Below are 22872 nucleotides of genomic sequence, written 5' to 3'. Positions count from 1 at the left end.
TTTTCATAACTTTTGGATATCTTTAAGGAGTGAGTTCCTACTCCACATCTCTGCTCTTATTATTATATTGTGTGACGTGTCATTAAAATAAGTTTATTTATTTAAATGAGACGTTACATGTGACACTAACATTGACACATAAAACAATTGTGATTTGACACGTGAATTTATTTTTTTTAAAATTAAAAAAAATTAAAAAAAAATTAAAAAAAATCAAAAAACCAAAAACTGACACATGTCATGTACTGTTCAAAAATGTTAACTATTTAAACACCATTAGTGAAAAGGACCAATTTAACCACAATTTAAAAAAAAATAAAGACCTAATTGAATACAAAATGAAAATAAGAACCAAATTTAATAAAAATAACAAAAATAAAAACCAAATGTATATTTAAGTCTTAATTTTTTAAAGTACAACGCTTCAAAAAATGTTCTCTTAATGTTTAATTTAATATTAGGGTCAGGGTTCGTTGAATTGTCCTCTTACAAAGTATAATTTACTTGGGATTCTTGCTCTTACAAAAGGTTGTGAAATTTCCTAATATTAAAATTTTTAAATGTTACACAACTTTAATGGTACATTTTTAATCCATTTTATATTTTCTCGTGAACATGTAAATGTAAATATATATATATATATATATATATATATATATATATATTTCTTTTATGTTTATATTTATATTTTATTTTACTAACTCAGAAATCAATCAAATTTTCTTCAACTAAAATTTACACAGCAAATATATTTTTTCTTTTTATCAAAGTCAAATTTATATAATAAATATACTTTACTTTTATCAAAGTCTCAATTGTTGCACGGCACAGAAACTACTATATCTATGAAGATTCATCAATGGAGGTTCTCTTCTAGTTCCATTTAAGAAAGATGAATGCAGGGTACAATTTTTAGGAATGAACACATATTTGAATCATCAAAGTGATCAATTTGAACTCATCCAGGATTGATTTAGATAACCTATTAGACAATATCGAATCCAAACAAAATGTGATTGAGTTGCCAGAATGTTTTGAAAAAATCATGACGTTTTGACGTTTCAATTTAAACGTCGGAAATTCTATACTAACTAGAAATATAACAAATTTTCAATATATAAATGAGTTCAAACGATTATTGTAAGTCGAGTTCTTAAGTTTAAATTAGGTTTAACATTCCGTTCTTTAAGACTAAATATCTTCTAAATCTTAACATCATAGTTTGTTTAGAAGCCATCTCCAACTAAAGTGACCCTACCAAACCCTAAACAATAACATTGAATTTTGCTGACACAATGCTCTAAAACCAAGGAATAAAACAGAAAGTACAATCATTCACCAAAACACCGTAACTTTAGAATGTTTATATGGGGAGAGGTCACAAGCAAACAACGGCTAAAGGAGAAAAAAACCCAACAATTAGTATAGAAAAAAAAAGGGGAGAAGGAAACACACAACATAAGTCACAGAAGAGAGACAAGCATTCAGTACCAAACATAGCATCCTAGGAAATAAAACATGGCATATCAAATTGGTTTCCAAGGGTTCCCTGTTCAGTATATGTTCAAATTTTATTCCATAAATGAGGTATGGGATTAGTCACTAATCGGATCCATATCTGTGAAATTGGATTCACAATTTTCAAACAAGTTTGAAATTTAAAATTTGTGGATAAAATATGTCCCAATAAAAATTATTAGTTTAATTCTTTGGTAGATATCAATTATAATATAACATATGAATATTTTGTATCAACTGCATAGAACTTAATGAAGTCTTAATTGCCTATAAAATTCTTCATTTGGTTTACTCATTTTTATGATACAACACCATCTATTATCAATCCTCTTGTCTTGGTATTAGATCCTGTACTCTCGTGGGGCACAAAGCTCAGGCTCATGGTGAACAAAACATAGTTAGGCCCATATAGACATGTAATACAAATTTGTATTCCGAATTGTACATTCCAGAACATCTCCGGATTAAACAATCTGGAACAAAAAGTAAAAATCCTAAACTAGAGAGTAAATTTGAAATTTTGAAGTTTATGTGGGTGCAGGTTGAAACAATGGACGAGGTGCAGGAAGAAGTTTCCCATATCTCAATAAGGATTAATAATAGTCAAAATCATCAGTAAGGGTTAGACAAGAAAGAGTGAAGGAGTAAAAGATGAAAACATTACTCCTTTGTATAGTATCCTCTTCATGAAGGAGACCTCCATTGCAAAACAGGTACACTTCCTAAGATCAAATGACACAGACCTAGCAGAACTACGCTTTGAACTTCAAACCTGATAGTGTTTGACTAATGTACTCCCTAAAACATGCCTAATTATTTTTTTGTTTCTCCTTCTGTTGAGAAAGATTTGATGTGTTATATACAAAGTATATGTTTGGTTTCAGTTTAGCATAACATGTCTGGTTTCAATTTTGTTCAGTTCATGTCTTTTACAAAGTATTACAAGATTGTTTGCAGTAGGGAGATTAATTAAGTAATCATTTTTCAATCTACTGGTTTAAGAAGGAAATGATTATCAGCAGAACACTTCTAACCCAATAGTTTCTTAATCATTAACTTTTTGTCTTTATCGCAAGAGTTCCTAAAAGTATTTGAAGAACATAATACCATCTATATCATAACAATCATGCAATCTAGCTAGAATTCTGGATTAGAAGAAAACAATGATAAGTGTGAGCTGAAACAAGCATAGAATATATATGAAACGATAATAAAGAGGAAATTCGTCTAATCTTTGGTTAAATCTCTCACCCCCTCCTGTGAGCTAATACTAATATTCACTCTTCCTGTTCGTTAACCCAACAAACTCATAACACATTTAGCAGAAAGCTAAAACCAAGATTTGTCTTCATTACCATAGTCCTACAGAAATGATCAACACTCATTCAAATTCTAGTTCTTTCAAACCACACTTAGTTGACTATTAAGTATTGATTAGATAATAAACCACCACCACTTAGTGGTAAAATAAGACATGCAAATAAGCAACAATTTTACATCATACTACATACATTCAAGTAAACAGAAAACCATACCTGACTAATCCCACAACAGTAGCAACCAAAGAAAGACATTATCTATAAACCACAAATCAAAGATCAACATACTGTTTATGAAAATGGAGGATTAAGATTTAAAGAGTAGCAAATACTCGAAATTAAAAAATCTTCGCAATTTATCAAGAAAAACTAAAAACATTGTCAAAAGTAAAGAGAAAATACAAAAACAAAGAACCAGCTGTTTTATCTGAACCCCAACATCTTCCCCTCTCTCTCTTCCCTCCCAATAGAGTTTACCTTTCAAAAGTCAAGATAGGGCACCCAATTCAAGATTTGCTTTAAAGGCAAACTCTGTACACTGCTTCTGGGCCTCTTCCCCATTAAAGGGGTCCGTGAACTAATTTGCTCAGAAAGCATCACACAGATCGAAATTTTGATTATAAATGTATTGTCTTCTAGTAAGTAGTAAGCAGTCCCACCGCAAGAAATTTATCCTGGTGCTACATTACAACATCATATACAGCCAATATAACACGGTAGTTAATTCTTTTAAGCCATAGATTCAATCTGAAGCACTATGTGAAAGAAGAGAGCTAAGAAACACAAACAACCCTTTTGCTCTCAATTCAATTGAAAAATCCTGTACGTATGTACCAACAACAATACAACCGGTGAATGTGAACTGAACTGAGCTGAGCTGAGCTACTCTTAAACCAGGATTTGATCAAATTCCTTATTTAAAGCAACAAATGAAACAGATCAACCACTACACACACAAACAAACAAACAAACAGACACCGAAAATCAGCACACAAGATATCATTGATTAGTCATCCACTGTTTTACACTATTCCGTTACATCATAACAAAGAAAGAAACCAAACTTACAAATAATCCGCACATGCGCGTGTAGGGGTTGGTTACAGTCATACATCCAAATTCTCCATCTGAATGCTGCTCTTGAGAGGCACGTATTCGCCAAGGTACCCTCCGAGGTGATCGTGCAGCGCGCTCTTATCAATCCCCTGGTGATGGAAACTCTTGCAGACGTAGTAAAACACGCTCTGCACCAACAACCCAACCAAATTGACAATGACCAACAGCCCCACGAGGAAGCCTCCAACGACGATCCTAGTGAAGACGCCGTAGACGTCCCCACCGTGGACGACGACGACGCTGAAGATCCCAGAGATGATGCTGCAGACGACGAGGTAGGCGGCGACGAGAACGGCGGCGTACTTGGTCCGACCCTTGAGAAGGTGGTAGCTTTTCTTCATGGCGGCGAGGCCGTAGACGGGCTCGAGGACGGAGACGACGGAGGCGAGGTGCCAGAGGGCGGTGATGTAGACATGGGCGACGAGGAAGAGGGAAAGGATGATGAGGAGGGAGAAGAGGAGGAGGAGGGAGTTGTCGGTGTCGATGGCGACGATGATGAGGACGAGGGAGAGGATGATGAGGGAGTTGTAGAGGATCATGAGGAGGGTGACCCAGAGGAAGGTGATGAAGAGGCGTTTGAAGACGCGTGGGATGGCGGCGATGGTGGAGGAGAAAGAGACGGCCTTGGCGGTGTAGAGGGATGCGACGGTGAAGACGACGGCGGCGGTGGAGAGGAGGGAGAATGCGAATAGGAAGAGGAGGTAGGAGAACTGGATGATGAGGAGGAGGGTCCACTGGTGAGAGGCCTGAGAAGGGTCGTTGAAGGGGTTCTGGAGCTGCACGATGAGAGGGTGCGTGAAGAGCGAGTGGGCGAGGATCGCGAAGGATAGGGGGAAGATGAGGGTGAGCGTGATGAGGTAGAAGGTCTTCGGAGAACGCTTTGGGATTGAGGTCGATTCTCGCAGGATGTCGGGGATGTTCAGAAATTGAAGCTCTTCCGGTGCCAGATCCATCTTCTTCTCCTCAGTATCACCAACAACAACAACAACTGCGTCTTCTTTCTTTCGTTCTCTCTTTCTTTCTTTCTCTCTTTCTTTCCTTCTCTCTTTCTTTCTATGGAGAAAAGAGACGGTGGGTGTTGTCTCGTGTGGGGGCTATCTTTTATTGTTTTCAGTAGACACGTTTTATGTTTCAGCCACCAAAATCCAGATTTCGCTTCCCAAATTACAAATAACAACACCAGTTTCTTCGCCACTCACTGCTACTATTCTTTTTTCAATTATTACTTTTTCTTAACATTTTCTTAATTTCTTATAAACTTTATATTATGCTAAAGTATTTTATTTCTTCACCAAAGTAAACCAATAACATATAGAGCCTGTATCATAATTTATTCTAAAATTTAGTTTATTATATATAAAGTACTTCACATAATTAGAAAAAAATATTTTACGTAAAATTTATAAATTAATGTCACATTTTTTTTATAATAATTTAAAAATAAAAGTATATTTAAATTTTTTTTGTCAGTCCTTCCCGCTAATAGTTTTGGTTGTAAATAAGTCAAATTGAATTTAATGGAACTTGGAAGGTGTGTTTTTTTTCTTTAACATAAAAAAATGTCATTGGAAAGCGTGTTCAAAAGGATACTAATACTATATATACATTATTCTCTTTTTCGTAAACATTTTATTATATCTGGTTGGAAGTAGAGGAGGCAGTTCAAAATTTAAAAAACTAGTGTATAATTAAAAATAGAAAAACTAATTGAAATATTTGGCAAAAATATATATTAAAGTAATTAAAAATTAAAATAATATATATACATATATGAATTTTCTTTTTATTTATAATTAAATGTTTGTAATCCTTAAATTTGTATATAAATTGAAATTTTTTTCTGTTTCAAATTTTAATATAATTTCAAATTCTAATATAGTTTCTGAACTGACTGATTTAACTTTTTTTTTACATATGAGAACTGAAATTCCCTTTAACATGTAAATTTTGTTTAATAATGATAATAAATTAAAAAGACTAATTTTATTCATTTTAAAATTTGAGAAAAAAGTTTAAATTCAAAATAGTTCAATTTAATGTTTTGAGGTGTTTATAATGGTTGTTTCTTAAATTATCTTTTAACTCTGAAATTATAAACAAACGAAAATTATATAATTTCTTAGTTTTTCTACCTTTTACCATTTAAAGTTGATGAAAGGACAACAAAATTAAAAATAATAAATAAATAAATAATTTTAACATTTAATATGGGTCTATAATAATAAAAAGAACACCAATATCAATCATAACAACAAAAAATATGCCTTTGAACGCGGCATTATGATACTCACATATTTTATTTATGGCTACTTTTTGTTGAGAAATTTAATTGACATATTTTAATGAAATTTCTTATTGACTTACATTTTTTCACAATTTGAAATAAAAGAAATTTACTTGAAGTTCAAATTTTTGTACCCACTATTTATTAAAACATCTATTTTAGTTTAAATATTTGTTAGATAATGTCTTATGACTAAATTTATAGATTTAAAGAAAAGTTTACTTATATAGAGAATACATATTTTATTATTGAAAAATCATGAAGACTGAATATAAAATTATTTGTTTTTTATTTGTTTAAAATATTTTTTCTCTTTGCAATATAAAACACTTTATTTTTAGCTAGATTTGTGAGGTTACTTGTAAGATTTGAGTTGCGTAGATAAATTTATAATAATTTAACTTTGTAGTGATATGTTTGATATATGAATTAAGTTTGTAGAGTACATAAGTATTTTTTTTAACTTTTTATGTTTTTAGGTGTATTTTTTTATATGTGTTTGTTTTTATTTTTTTATGTTTTAGTATATCTTTTCTTAGTTTTGTTCTTTCTTTTTATGGTATGTTTTATGTGATGACACGTGATTATTGAATTCTTGGTGTTAGTTCAACAACGATATCAAAATTCACAGAGATGTTTAGTCTAAGTATCTTACAAAATAAATATATAAAATTAATTCATTTTTCATTATCTAAAATCTTTCATCTCAAATACAAGACCTTTTACTCTTATCAAAATTTATAATGCCACACCTCACATCTTTTCTTTAATCAAAGTGTACAAAATAAAAAAGGCTCTAGAGTGTACAAAACAAAAGTTTCTAAAGTATAAAGTAATTTGAATTGATCAAAATTTGTTTTCATGTAAGTTTCTATTCTTCCATATATCTCAAGTTCCTTTATTGATTCAATTGTATATGCAAGTTTTGTTATCACATGTGAGATTTGAGCCAAACAGATAAATACTTAATAGTACTTCCGAGGAACAAGTTAGGACTTCTTTAACTTTTTAATCTTTTAGAGAAATTATTAAAAGTGGATTGAGTGCTTTAGAAAATATTAAAACTGGTGAGAATTAAATGTCGAAGAGTTTAAACCCTATAATAAACACTTGTTAATTTGATTGTGTTGTTATTGAATTGGAATATGAATTATAGGATTTTAATGATGATATAAGAAGTATATTATTGGCAAAGATTGTTTAATTATGATATTGAATTGTATATAGGTGTATGAAACCAGTGATGTTTGTAGGACTATTCTTAGATTGTATTGTATTAGTGTGATGTATAAATTGGTTATTAGATGTTATGTTTTAATAAGTTATTTGCTTTGAATATAATTTAATTAAAATAAATATGTGTTGAGTAGTAAAGGGAGGAAAAGTTTGTTTTAGGTTGTAAAAATATTTTATTTAGTTACATTATAACAAATAAAAATTTTGTTTGTAAGGGTTTTTCATCTTGCTCAAGCGACAATGTGTCGCTCAATTGTGAAGCTCCATCGCTTAAGCCATAGATGGTAGCTCAAGTGAGAGAAATGTTATAACAATTATTTATGTTAGATCAAAGTGTAAGAGACCCATTATTTTGGCTTTGTTTTTGTGATTAAACAATAAAGTATTAAACATATTTTTATTAGCATAAGGTTTCATCAAACACAAATGTCTTGTCTAGTTTAATAGATGCAAGTGTTTTAGATGCAGTTCTATTTGTTATGTGTTTCACATGTGACGGAAAAAATGAAAGCATATTGCTTAGTGATCTTCCTATGATAAAGTTTTATTAGACAAACGATGAGTATGTCTCATTTGACAAAAAATAAGTATTTAGCATTATGTAGTACATATTGAAGGCTCTAAATGCTTATTCTCTATGTGCATGAAATGTTTGTCTCTTTGTTTCTCTCAAAGGGTCTCACAACCAAATGTATACACCAAGATCTCTTGAAGAGTGTGCCTAAAGTTATTCCACAAAAATAACTTTTATGAAAAGATGGAATGTCTGTGTTGTAGAGTCAATCATATTAGGTTTCATACTTTCACTGAAAAGGAAAGAAGTTACTTGCTTAGGCTTGATGAGTCATGTGGTGCATGAGAGAAGTTGTGTAAATAATTCACACACATTTAATGTTGTAGGACATTTAATGTGTGTATTCGAATGTGGGAAAACAATATATAAAGAAGATGAAAGGTTTCTAAAACTCACAACAACTTCAAATGAATTTGCAACAACTCTTTTCTTCTCATATATATATATATATATATATATATATATATAAAGAAATTATCTTTGAAGAATAATGGTTGATGGCGCTTAAAAAAGTTTGTTCTATATGATAGACAACCTTTAGAAAAATATTCTAAAACTTAGATCGTAAAACTCTCCTTTTTTGTTAGTGTAAGACGATAATATGCAATGAGCAATATATCAAGGGAAAGAAAGATTTATGCTTATAATTTTATAATAGTTTGTTTCATAGCACAGACTAGTCCATTTCTTAAACAATTGATTGAGTTTTGCTATGTTGACATCGCAACAAGTTACAACGCAAGTATTTTTTGAAACTCAATCACTCATGACTAATACCTCGGGAGTTTTATTTGGAGCATAATCACTCTTGGATAAATAACCTTGAGTATTATTTGCAACTTAGTCACTCCTGGATAGAAAATAGTATTCTTTGGACAACAACGCCCCTTGGCTAAACAATCAGGGTTTGTGAAAAGGTATGATCTAAACGATCATAGGTTTGCTCACTAGAAAGGGGATCAATATCTTTCAGTGTATTAGGTATGAACACTCCTTTAGGTTTCTAATGAACACAACAATGTTCTTATAAAGTTTTTATAAGCATAAGGGTTTGATCTTAGATTTCAGTAGCATTTCAACACTTCAAGTTTGTTATATTTATTTTCTTCTTTGTAAAGGGTAGCTCATATAAAGCTTAAAAGAAGTAGTTGTTGCAAATTCATTTATGGTCGTTTTGAGCTTCAAACTTGAATGACCATCTTTATGCGTTTCATCAAGCTAGAACACAGATAATGATGACCTACGTGTACACGAGGGTGTGCAAGTGCATCTCCTGATTTTGTTAAAATTATTACTTAGTATCTATAAAAAAATATTTAATATTATATATTTGTAACCCCCGGTGGCCGCTACTCCATGATAGACCTGTATGTAGTTGAGAGTGTACAAATACACCACTTGACTTGCCCCCACTGAGTTAGGGTCTTAAATTCGCCACTGGACATAGAGGTGCATTAAAGAGAGTCCATACAACATTAAATGCTAATATGCAACATTCTGATAGTTAAAAAAATTTATGAACCATAATTTAAATAAATATTCATTCAAACCAAAGTAAGGGTGGAGATTGTAGGACATGTCAGGATAGTTATTAGTGCAAAATAGCTTTAGCCCATATCTCAAGTGATCATGATGTTATCATATGCTTTAGCAAATCCTCTTGGTACATTAAACTCAAACATTCCTTACAACACAATATATAAGCTTGAAGAATATTCTGTAAGTACAATGTTAAACCTAAGAATGTGTGTTTATTGTTTAATGAAGGCTTCGCCTATCATATGAAACAAATACTACAAGATGTTGTATCGTTTGTTAGACAAATCACGTGTATCTTACATACCTTGTTATTTATATAAAACACATTGTCTCACATATGAAGCATATTCAGGTTTTATACTTTGTTGTAAAATACACTTAATCAAAATTTGTGATTGTTGGACTTTACTCTTACATGGTTTAATCTTAAAGTATTTAGTAACGGCCACGGGCCTCACAGAAGTGCAAATAACACAAAAAAAAAAACTTAAAATAAAAATAAGAATAAAGATAGAGATGTAAATGTATAAAAATTGTTGGAGATTAATTTTATCAACCTTTCTCATGCATTTCACTATTCTCTAATAAAATAATTTTTGATTTAAGCATGATTGTTTGATGAGAAAATATCTAGATTACTTAAGAACGATTTTAGTTCTTTGAAGAAATTTATTAAGTGACCAAAATTAAGGTTAGAGACTGAAAATTGATTTATAGTTCCTATTGTCTTTCCTATTAGTAGATTGTATCATCATTTCTTCTTCTTCTTTTTTACCTAGATTCTAATTTATAAAAGGGTTTATTGACCATGGGTATAAAATTGTAATTTGGTTAACTCAACTAAATTAACATTAAGAGCAAAGTATAAATAATGAACTAAATAACCAATCTTGTTGAAAAAGTGAAGATAATGAGTCAAACAAATGCATCAATCACTAGCAACAAGGTGCTTATCCACTTATGACTTCACACTATATAAAAACTAAAAGAAAACTTAAAAGCTAAAAATGAATTGTGTTTGTCTAGTAAGGTGTCAGATTATGTGTTCAAGATTGTGTTTTTTATATTGTCTAGTCTTGAATTTAAAATAGTTTGGAGTTTGATTTTTTCTTCATGATTTGCTCACTAAGTGTCTCCTAGGTCAACCAACAATGACGACAATAATGTCAGACTTATAATTCTTATGGATGTTGATTATAAATGTTTATGTTATATGTTTCTTATTTAAGCACCCTAAAGACTGTGTGATCCATGAACTCTTTAAGGAAATAAGAAAAAGTAAAGAAAAAATTTAAAATCATAAAAATAATTAAAATTTAAACAAAAATAACTAAAAGATCAAGAACCATGATAACTATTAAATGTAAATCAAAATTAGAGTTAAAATATACCAATATTTGACATTTATCAACGACTTTATTATTTTGATTATAACAAATAACACAAAGCTTATTATAATAAATGTTTTGTTTTAAGTATAATAAACAAATCATTCAATAATGACATAGTTATCAAAATATCTAACTTTAAATATTTAACCTCAAGTTAACTTCAGACAAAACTACATATATTTTTTTTACAGAAGACACAATGTTCAAGAAGCACCTTTTGTTACCATATTCACTATTTGGACTAACTACATCATAATAGAATTGACTCATGAGTCTTAAAGGAAATTCTAAGACAACAAACCAACCTTTGTGAGAATGCATGCTAAATTTGATGTAGTTAGCATAAGAAAAATATGTATAGAAGAAAATGTAATTTATACATAAAAAGTTGAGTGCTACATAGTATGTTGTAAGCTAAATGTTTTCGACCTTGTTAAGAAGTGAATTTTAAGCTTAACTCAACTTAAAAAGTAAACTTATAAGGTGATGTTTGGATTCATTTATATATATTATAAATTGTCCTTATCTCTAGTCGAGGTAAGACTTCCAACACAATCCTCTCATGCCAAGACATATACATCTCGAGCGTAGAACTAAACATTTATAAAAAGTTGAGTGCTACATAGTATCTTGTAAGCTAAATGCTATCGACCTTGTTAAGAAGTGGATTTTAAGCTTAACTCAACCTAAAAAATATATTTATAAGGTGAGATTTGCATTCATTTATATTATATAAATTGTCCTTATCTCTAACCAATGTGAGGCTTCCAACACAACCCTCTCATGCCGAAACATATATATCTCGATCGTAGAACTAAACATTAATGATAATGGGTTGAACGATAAACTTAATAAACAACAAATTTGTTCGGATAAGGTATAACTATGACAATTATTGTATAGGGATCCCGCTAGTAAAAGAGATATTCATTTCTTAAAATATTCTATATATGTAGGCATGAATTGGGGAAGGATACACTCTAACCTATGACTCTAATATCATGTTAAGAAGTAAATTTTAAACCTAACTCAATCTTACAAAATTGATTTATGAAAACAAAAATTGCATCTAATTCTAACAATCTTATTCATGATGTCTATAAATAGAAGTCTCATCATTCATAAACAACTAATAGTCTTCCTATAATCATACAATGTGTTATGCAAGTTGAATTGCTTCCTTACATTATTACATCTTTAGACCATTTGTTAAACAAATTTTAAAGATTGTGTTTTCTTCGTACTTCCTTCATTTTCTTTAAATTTCTTTTAAGAAATAATTGTTTATTTTTCATATTCTATCTAAAAGAGTTATTACTGTAATCTTAAATAACATATTTATATGTTGTAGTTAAGTGTGATAACTATAATTTTTTTGTGTGAAAATTATAATTCTATTATTATAAAATGATATTTGTATTTTTTTATAAGATAGATAGATAATTATGAATCACTTTATATATTAAAGTAAAAGTGGTAATGAAACAATACATATATAATCTTTTAATTACGCGGATGTTTTGAGGGACAGGGAGGGGCTATGGCCCCCCTAATTTTTTTAAATTGTTTTATATATTATATGTAATTTAGAAAATTTTAATGTTTTTAAAAAGTTTAAATTATATGTAGTTTATATTAAAAAAAATTATGATTATTAAATTAGGTATTTTTTTTAATTTTTTATAAACTATAACATTTAATAATAATAAATGATAAAACATAAAATCAAATATAATAAAAATTAAAAATATTTATTAAGATACACCTTTTTTATTATCTTTTTGAGCTTTTTTACATATTAGATTTATTTCTTATTCTCACATGTTTTCTTTTTGTTTTTGAAAAAAAAAGTTGGATACAAACTTATTATTTTTTTTCTTTTCATTTCATTTGTTCTCTTTCACTATTGAAGAAAAAAAAAAGGAAATTCTCATGTCTTACTTGATCCTGAAATATTTGTTTAATAGTTAGATTATCTTTTATATCATGAGTCTTGTGTTTATTTTTTATGAATATAGAAGTAAAAGTAATGTATGATGTGTTTTTTCATAATCGATTTTGAATTGTGACTTTATTATCATAGATTTTTTTAGGAACTCTCATTTTTTTCATTAGATTGTAATAACTTTTTTTTTTATTTTAATCATTTTTAGGAACTCTCAATCTTTTATTAGGTTGTGATAAATATTAATGAAGAATAAGATAATAGATTCATTGTTTTAAAGTGATAAAAGGAAAGCTACATGTTGTGAAGATGAAAACAAGACTAATTCAATTTTTTACATATTTTGAAACATAATACTAATGATCATATTGTTCAATCAGAGGATCATTTTCTTAAAGTTCAACGAGTTACATGAGAAATATCCTATTAATTATTTAGAAAGGTTTTCATATTTATATTAAAAGAAAGGTTAAAATACTCCCTTCATCCATATTTTTGTTGAAAAATCTCAAATAGGTCCTAAGATTTTTTTTAGTCTCAATTAGGTCCATATTTTTGAAAATGTGTAACAATTAGGCCCATTCCGTTAGTATGATATTAGCGGTGTTAAGGATATGCCACGTGTCAGCTCCACATTTTTTTAATTTTTTTTTTTAATTTTTTTTAATTTTTTTTTAATTTTTTTAATTTTTTTTTGAAAATTATTCATGCCACGTGTCACGTCAATATTGTGCCACGTGTCACGTCAGTAAGGTGACACGTGTCAAATTATTGTCTGAATCTCAATTTGGTCCATATATTTGTTATTTTTATTACATTTCAGTCCATTTTTTAAAAAAATTTTAAATATATTTATTTTAACCTTTTACAAAATTGTTTTAAAATTTTATATTTAAATTTATAAATTTTTTATTTTTAAACCAACTCTAACATTTGTATATAAATTATTTAAAACAATTTTGTAACAAGTTAAAATAAATATTTTAAAATTTTAAAACAAAATATAAAATAAACTTAATATTATTAAAATTGTTTAATAAAAATGTCATTATAAAATTTATATAAAAGTTAAATTTGATCTCAATTTGGAGAAGATGAAATTGAAAATTAAAAAAAAATGGACTAAAATATAATTAAAATAACAAATATATGGACCAAATTGAGATTTTAACAATGACTTGACACGTGTCACCTTACTGACTTGATACGTGGCACAATATTGATGTGACACGTGGCATGAATAATTTTCAAAAAAAAAATTATAAAAATTATAAAAAAATTATAAAAAATAAAAAATTCAAAATAAAAAATTCAAAAAAATGAGGAGCTGACACGTGGCATGTCCTTAACACCGTTAACATCATACTAACAAAGTAACAAATTGAAAGAGTATTTCAGTATATATATATATATATATATATATATATATATATATATATATATGTTTCTAAATGTTTATCTTTGATCCATTCCTGTAATTTTGGTAAAAGGATTCTTTTACTAATGCAATAAAAAAAGTCGTCAATTTCGTTTGTTAGAACAGCTTCCATAGAGTCTCTGCACCTATCCCTTTTTTATTATCACTTTCTGAATTTTTATTTGTTTTCAGAAAACAGGATTTGGCTCAGGATTGCCCATTGTGAATTCCAGGGTTTCTCTGAATTTGAAAATTATTACTTGGAAAATGGGCCTAATTGTTACACATTTTCAAAAATATGGACCTAATTGAGACTAAAAAAAATCTTAGGACCTATTTGAGATTTTTCAACAAAAACATGGACTAAGGAAGTATTTTAACCTAAAAGAAATAACTGAAAATTTTAGTTTTTATTTAATTATGGATGAGTTCAAGAATCTGAAAAAATAATACTTTAGATATGTATGATTTGTTTTGTAATTACAATTATATTAAATTATGTATTAATTTTTATTATATAGTGATAATAATTAAAAATATAAATTTTAAATAATTTTTTTCTCTCCAATATTATTGGATATGTTAATTACAATGTGACTAAGTAAAAGTTTCATAAAAGAAAATGAAATGTTACAGTGGACCCACCGTAAAACAAGTTTCTATGCCTGTTATTACGTGCAAGAATATTTTCAAATATTTTGTTTTATCTATAGACATATCTCCTGAAACATATTTTATATTTCCTTTTAAAATATCTTTCAAGTATTTTAAATTCTATTCTTCTCCTCGTAAACCTAACACATTGTTTCCAGATTTAAGCTCAACTAAATAAAATAAACAATTTAACTTAAAACTACTTAAGTTAGACTCTATTATAGTTTTCGAAGTTTTTAATAACTGCTATAATAATTTTATTATCAAACTTTCTCTATCACTACCTTAAGCAATTTAATTTACAACTTTTACGTAAAATTTTAAATTTTAAATTGAAAATTTAAAATCTTAATAAATCGTACATAATTTTCTTATTTTTACACGTTAGAGTAAAACTATATGCACTATAAAAAAATTGTCTATAGCTTTTTAAATGAGTATTTCAGCGTGCTTTTCATTTCATCTATAGCTCTTTTTTCTTTATTTCCCATTTCAAAAATAACATATTATATATATATATATAGGCTTAAATACCTTGTTGGTTATCATTTTCGTAATGTTTGTTGCGAATGGTCCACATTTTCACAGAATATTTAAAATGGTCCTCATTTTTACCGAATGTTTAGAATGGTCATCATTTTCGCAATTCGTGTTTTATTTGGTCCTTTTTTGTAATGCCGTTTAAATCATTAACGGAGCATTAATGTTTGTTGCGAATGGTCCTCATTTTCACAGAATGTTTAAAATAGTCCTCATTTTTACCGAATGTTTAGAATGGTCCTCATTTTCGCAATTCGTGTTTTATTTGGTCCTTTTTTGTAACGCCGTTTAAATCATTAACGGAGCATTGTACATGTGACACGATTTGTATTAGGGTGTATTACGTGTACTGTACAGGTGACTTAATTAGATATTTGGGGATAAATAAGTGAGCTAGGGTTTTGGTAGGGAATGTTTGGACAGCTGGTGAGTTTTGACAATCTTGTTCCTCCATTCCCAATTGGTATTGCTGCAATCTTCTTCTTCCTACAATCTCATTATATAGGTATGTTACGGTCCCAATCTTCTTCCTTTACCTCTGGTTGTAATCGTTGGAGACAACCGTGTTGTATCACTTCGTGCACTGTTGGTGGTTCAACGAGAAACAAATTAACCCCGATTTGTAGTTGCAGAGAGATTGCTGCTTTGAGGATGACAAGAACTCCAAAGAATATTGGTAGAAAATTTTGGGTACAATCTATTTTTATTTTTGTGTTAATAATAAATTGGTTTTAATTTTTGGTTTATTGATTTACAGAGTAGTGGTTCCAATAATGTGGGCTGCAACTTTTTCAAATGTCTGGAATGGACCACATCCTGTCCTTTCATCATTGTTTTCTTCATCCCCAGCTGTTTCACTCTCGTTATTTGGCCCACTAAGTAATTCTTCTGAATGTCATTCATCATTAGATAACTCGATTAAATGACGTGCTCTATTTTCAAATTTACCTCTGCTAGAATCATCACTTTCAGGCATAGTTTCCACTTCAATTTCACCTTCCACTTCAACATCACTATTCAGACCACTGGCATCCCCAATCTCTACTTTAGCAGCCTCTTCATGGGCCTCTACTTCACCACCGTGGTGGACAATAACATTGAACCTATCATCACTCATTGCCCTAAAGTAAATTAAACAGATAAAAAAAATGTATTATTAAGCCTACTTTAACGCAATGGGGGATCACTGCTACACTCAATTACAAATAAAATAATGGGAACCATTACACCAACATTGACAACCGACAAACAAACCAACTAAAATAATACCCCACTGAACCCCACTTACAGACACCAACTACACAAAATCATGGAAGTAATTTAGAAACCATGCAAAACATCACAACAATCAAAAGACAAACAAACCCAAAAATAGAACGAAAACCCTAACCCACGAGCAAACACAACCCAGAAAACCCTGAACCCACTTACTCGTTGATGATGATTAACTAGAAAATTGAAATGAAGAGTGCAACTGCAATCCAATGATGAAATGACAAGTATTAGCTGCTTCCTCTGCAAATCTGAACTCAAGAAAGACGAAGATAAAGAAATTTTCCTAATTGCAAAATTTCTCCTAAATTGAAAAATTAACGTTAATTAGCCACCTGTACAGTACACGTAACACACCCTAATACAAACCGTGCCACCGGTACAATGTTCCGTTAATGATTTAAACGACGTTACAGAAAAGGACCAAATAAAACACGAATTGCGAAAATGAGGACCATTCTAAACATTCGGTAAAAATGAGGACCATTTTAAACATTCTGTGAAAATGAGAACCATCCACAACAAATACTACGAAGATGAGGACCAAAAAGATATTTAAGCCATATATATATATATATATATATATATATATATATATATATATATATATATTAAAATAATGCATTTATAATGTTTCAAATGCTCATATTAATTAATGCATATATTAAGTATTAATGTTAATTTAATATTTGTCAGGTAAAATTACCTTGCATGAGATGTATAGAATTTAATGTTACTATTTCATCATCAATGAACTCCATGCTTTCAATTTTTTTTTGGGCTTGATTGTAATTTTGATTCCAATACTAGAAAATTTGATTATTTCTTTCCCCTTAAATTTAGTCCATCAATTTTTAATTATTCATAATTTTGATTACTCAATTTTTTTTACACAATTTTAATCTTTCGTAACTTTGTTAATTTTTCAATATTTTGTGTTTCTTTGAACATCAAGGTAAAAAGAAATTAAACTCATTCTTATTCATACGATTGAAAATGACAACAGTTGTAGGAATTATTGTCAAATGTAATTCGAGAATGATTCAAAATATTTGAAAACAAAAAACTGAACAACATTACACACAATTAAAAATTAAAGAATTTAAGTTACGTCATTTTTTAAAGAACAAATACTATGAAAAATTAAAAAAAGTAAAATAATAAAATTGAAAAAAAAATACTAAAACTGTCAATTTTATAAAATATAGACGCTAAAACTGCAATTAAATATATTTCTCACATTAGAGTTTGGACCGAGACAAAATTTTCATTATTATCACCAACATCACCCATTATTAACCTTTCGACTTTTGAAAGCCAGACACTTCTTTCTGAAAAGGATTTTTATCATATTCTTATTGGACTTTTATTTTATGGAAAGTAATACTAAAATAACATAAATAAATTTTTGGATCCCCATTTAAGCTTCAATGTTTTTTTTTTCTTTAGAATATTTCCAAACATTTCCAAATTAAAGATGAAGTTTAAACTTTTGGTTTTCACAAGATTTGTTTTTTTAAATTTTAAATCAAATAGTTGTAACTAAAAAAATTGTCTATTTTTAGTGGTTTGTAGAGATGTTTTTTTTTTACCAAATCAATCAGTGGGCCGAAGAATTTGACACGGCCCAAGTAAAATAAATTTTATTATTACAATATATATAATATTAATATATCCTAACCGGTTCAGTAGAAATTGAGTAAGAGGCAAGCGCGGGCACAACAACAGTGCTACTTCTTTCATTACATCTTAAAATCTTAGGGTTCTTATTCTCAGCACAATCTTCATTTTTCCCTTCCCTCCTTTATTTCTTACTTTCCACTGTGAGTCTCTCTTCTACTCTTTATTCAATTTTCTCTTCTCCATTCTGCTTTAATCTCAGCGTGTTTTTGTTTTTCTGGTTTTCCTTGGCATTTCATTTTCAGCTTTCAATTGCAAAAGACTGTGATTGTGATTGTATTTGTTGGGATTGCATAGAGAAGGGTTAGGGTTGAAAGAAAGAGAGTGTGGATGGGGAAAGAGGAGGAAGAGATGAGGGGTGAGATTGAGGAGCGGCTGATAAACGAGGAGTACAAGATATGGAAGAAGAATAGTCCTTTTCTGTATGATCTGGTGATTACGCATGCCCTTGAGTGGCCTTCCCTCACCGTGGAGTGGCTTCCCGACCGCCATGAACCACCCGGCAAAGACTATTCGCTGCAGAAGGTTATATTGGGCACCCACACCTCTGAGAATGAGCCCAATTACCTAATGTTGGCCCAGGTCCAACTTCCCCTTGACGATGCTGAGAACGATGCCCGCCACTACGACGACGACCGCCCTGACATCGGTGGCTTTGGCTGTGCCAATGGCAAGGTTCAGATCATCCAGCAGATCAACCATGAGGGTGAGGTTAACAGGGCTCGCTACATGCCCCAGAACCCCTTCATCATTGCCACCAAGACTGTTAGTGCTGAAGTTTATGTCTTTGACTACAGCAAGCACCCCTCCAAGCCCCCTCTTGATGGGGCATGCAACCCTGATTTGAGGCTCAGGGGTCACAACACTGAGGGTTATGGCTTGTCCTGGAGTAAGTTCAAGCAGGGGCACTTGCTTAGTGGTTCTGATGATGCTCAGATTTGTTTGTGGGATATTAATGCCACTCCCAAGAATAAGACCCTCGAGGCAATGCAGATATTTAAGGTTGGAACTGCATCTCTTGCTGCGTTTTGGTTGGGTGTTGTTAGGTTATGTTAGGTTAATCAGTGATTTGATAAACTGTGGATATGTTTATGTTGTTGTCACCAGGTACATGAAGGTGTTGTGGAAGATGTGGCTTGGCATTTGAGGCATGAGTACTTATTCGGTTCTGTGGGTGATGATCAATACTTGCTTATATGGGACCTTCGAACGCCGGCTGTCAGCAAGCCTGTCCAATCTGTGGTTGCCCATCAAAGTGAGGTGTGTTGTACTGAAAAAATAGATAATTCTGTCAAAATGAGCATAACCTGTGGGGAAGTAACTTGTCTGTTTTATGATTTGCTTGTGTTTAATACCAAGAAACTTTGGTGAAGGAATTGGATTTTCCAGTATTTATCTGGTGGTATTTTGTAAAAGTATCACCATTCACTTCTTTTGTTTGAAATGTACAAATTCATTTGAAGAATTTGGCCTGACTCATTAATCACAGACATTAAATCTAGATGGTATTGCCGATGGAACATTGAAGGGAATATTGAAATGAAAGACTTAACATGCTAAACACAGATTTTTAACTGGAAGATAAGATTATATAACTGGCATATTACTCCTCGCTCAAGTTTGATGTTGATGCTATTTCTATTCTATGGCTTCTCTTTGCTTGCATCGAGGCTTTTTTAGCTCTTCTTTTTGTTCTGTCTGCTCTTGTAATGCTCTCTGATATGCGGTAGTTTCTTGCATCCTTTTACCTCTGCTATGTTCCCTATGTTATTGTGGGTTTTCAATGTTTCAAAAATGCTAATGTTCTTCTACTCTATATCACTCGCAAGTTACTTATGTTTTATCGTGGGTGTCTTGTCAGGTTAACTGCTTGGCCTTCAATCCCTTTAACGAATGGGTTGTTGCTACTGGTTCTACGGATAAAACTGTGAAGTTGTTTGATCTGCGGAAGATCAGCGCTCCTCTGCACATCTTCGATTCTCACAAGTAATTCTCGCCTGATGTTTTTATAATTGCTCTATTCGTACTTATATTTGGCATTTAGTGATCTGGATTGTTGTTTGTGGATCCAACAGGGAGGAGGTTTTCCAGGTTGGATGGAATCCAAAGAATGAAACTATCTTGGCTTCTTGTTGTCTGGGTAGGAGGCTCATGGTGTGGGATCTTAGCAGGTATTGCTCAATAATAACATTATCATCTCTGGACTTCTAAATGAATTTATTACTATTTGCTGTATCGATATGTCTCTTGAGAAAACATATCACTGACACTTCTCATACAGTTTAAGTGTTTCGTATACTCTTTTCTGTGGTGTTTTTCATCCACTTTGACCAACTTGTCAGCGTACTCCTCCCCAACTCTGAAGACTAAAATTTCGAAAACTTTCGGATCTGAGGTTTTGATAGGAATATTGAAATCATTTCGTTTGTATTACTGTTTAAGCCCTTGGGATGGTGGAATCCTTGTCATGCAGTCTAACAGATTCACGTTACATTCGGGGAAAAATGCTTCCTAAGAATTCAGGATGCTTACGTGTTTGTCAGTATTGAAAATTCATTTGTTAATCCTTTTATCCATACGGATGATTTGGGGGTCTGCATGTCGCTTGGATGATAGTGCCTCTTTTTCAAACAAATATAACAAGAACTTAGTTTTAGTACGGTTTTATTAGTATACAAGGATTCGACCATTCGTACCTTTGTAAGTGGTAATGGTTCTTGTAGCTCAAATGTTTGAGCTGCTGAATGTTGAATGATTACTGAAGTATTGTTTTTCTGGTGAAAATGATTTATTAAAAATATCAAAAGTTGATATCATATCATTATAAATCACAAAGATTTAAATACTTGGTTAACAAGGTTCAACTAATTTGATGTGCAGGATTGACGAAGAGCAGTCACCAGAAGACGCGGAAGATGGTCCACCAGAATTGCTCTTTATTCATGGTGGTCATACAAGTAAAATATCTGATTTTTCCTGGAATCCATGTGAAGATTGGGTTGTTGCTAGTGTCGCTGAAGACAACATACTTCAAATATGGCAGATGGCAGAGAACATATACCACGACGAAGATGATCTGCCAGAAGAGTCAACGAAAGCTGCAGCTTCGTAATGTAATTGATGAACATGACATTTAGCATTTAGTGTAGTGTTGAATACAGGCTGAGTGTTGTGCTGTTACTTCGTTCTTCACCTTAGTTGTAGCTGTGTTTTTTGTAAGGTGTGAACTATATATGATTTCCTTCACCAGTAGCATGGTGAACAACCAAGACCTAGGTGTAATTTTCGATGGTAAAGGTTTCCCATTTATGTTTACGAAATATCATGTCTCATCATAATCCATCTCAGCTTAGTTAACATCTATCTGTGCATTGTCCCAAAAAATCTCAAGTCTGAATATGTTTTTTTTGACTCTAATGTAAATTAAGTTTTTTGGAAAGTCAGATTAAAATGATTAGAAATTACAATTGCTGGTATTAAAGTTAGTTTTCCTCGCCTGTTTTAACTGCATTTTGCAAATACTCTGTTACAATCCCTGTAGCAAATAGTTTCCATTTTGAAACATTTGGATCTATCAAATATATATATATATATATATATATATATATATATATATATATATATATATATATATATATACACACTGTGATGCCAAATATCTCTATCAACAATTACTACATTTATATTTACTAATTCCTGCACCTCAAGTCATCAAGTCATTATATATTGTATGTATCAGATATCAAAATTCAATTAAGAAATTTATGGACTTTTAAAATTCAGTTAAGAAACTTACCTCACCGCATTCTGAAATCTGGTCATAGAACTTACCAAATTTTAAAATCTGATTTAAAAATTTATTTAAAAAATCGTTAAATAGCTTTTAAAATTTGATTAAAATATATTAAATAATATTAAAATTTTAAAATTATATTAGTTAAAATATATAATAAAATTTGGTTTAAAATTTTATTAAATTAAAATTTCAAAAAATAAAATATATTTTATTTTATGTTAATCTAATAAATATTTGAATGATAATTATATTAATTAAAGTATTTATTAAACTTTAATTAAAAAAAGTTAACCCCCATTTTAAAATCGGATTAATATATACTAAAATATACTAATTAAAATATTTAATAACTTTTACTTAAATCTTTGTTAAATTAAAATTAAAACAAATAAAATATATTTTAATTTATATTAATTTAAATCAATATTAGAAAAATAATTATATTAATTAAAATATTTATGAAATTTTAATTCAAAAGAAACATTTTAAAAAATCATGTTAACATGTTAAATCCGGTAAATAAATAATAAATTACATTTTTTCAAATGTTTAATATATTTTTTCTAATTTTTATTAAAATAAAATTAAAAA

At 30.1% G+C, this 22872-nt stretch overlaps 2 protein-coding genes across 3 annotated transcripts; one reads left to right on the top strand and one right to left on the bottom strand.

Moving 5' to 3' along the window:
- Positions 1–3166: 3166 nt before the first annotated feature.
- LOC114178928 (uncharacterized) lies at positions 3167–5098 on the bottom strand. Of its 2 annotated transcripts, none has more exons than XM_028065077.2 (2): positions 3906–5098; positions 3167–3783 (listed from the first exon to the last, which is right to left on the bottom strand). In XM_028065077.2, exon 1 carries the CDS (start codon positions 4904–4906, stop codon positions 3944–3946), a length of 963 nt encoding a protein of 320 aa, XP_027920878.1. In that variant the 5' UTR covers positions 4907–5098; the 3' UTR covers positions 3167–3783; positions 3906–3943. The 2 variants fall into 2 exon arrangements, with proteins under 2 accessions (XP_027920878.1, XP_027920879.1); XM_028065078.2 differs by having other exon boundaries at positions 3167–3517.
- A 13395-nt stretch (positions 5099–18493) lies between these two features.
- On the top strand, positions 18494–21805 carry MSI1 (Transducin/WD40 repeat-like superfamily protein). Its single transcript, XM_028065107.2, has 6 exons — positions 18494–18628; positions 18731–19487; positions 19593–19745; positions 20347–20471; positions 20561–20656; positions 21366–21805. The coding sequence occupies exons 2-6, from the start codon at positions 18816–18818 to the stop codon at positions 21595–21597; spliced, it is 1278 nt and encodes a 425-aa protein (XP_027920908.1). The 5' UTR covers positions 18494–18628; positions 18731–18815; the 3' UTR covers positions 21598–21805.
- The last annotated feature ends 1067 nt before the right edge of the window (positions 21806–22872 follow it).

This window comes from Vigna unguiculata, chromosome 3, assembly GCF_037176805.1.
Source record: "Vigna unguiculata cultivar grain cowpea cultivar isolate G323 ecotype 2 chromosome 3, ASM3717680v1, whole genome shotgun sequence".
Classification (NCBI taxonomy): Eukaryota; Viridiplantae; Streptophyta; class Magnoliopsida; order Fabales; family Fabaceae; genus Vigna; species Vigna unguiculata.
This window is presented reverse-complemented; position numbering and strand designations above follow the sequence as displayed.

Coding starts and splice junctions, on each gene's coding strand:
- LOC114178928 (XM_028065077.2), bottom strand. CDS start 4,906: ATGGATCTGGCACCGGAAGAGCTTCAATTTCTGAACATCCCCGACATC.
- MSI1 (XM_028065107.2), top strand. CDS start 18,816: ATGGGGAAAGAGGAGGAAGAGATGAGGGGTGAGATTGAGGAGCGGCTG. Junction 19,746..20,346: donor TGGTTGCCCATCAAAGTGAG/GTGTGTTGTACT, acceptor GTGTCTTGTCAG/GTTAACTGCTTGGCCTTCAA. Junction 20,472..20,560: donor CACATCTTCGATTCTCACAA/GTAATTCTCGCC, acceptor TGGATCCAACAG/GGAGGAGGTTTTCCAGGTTG.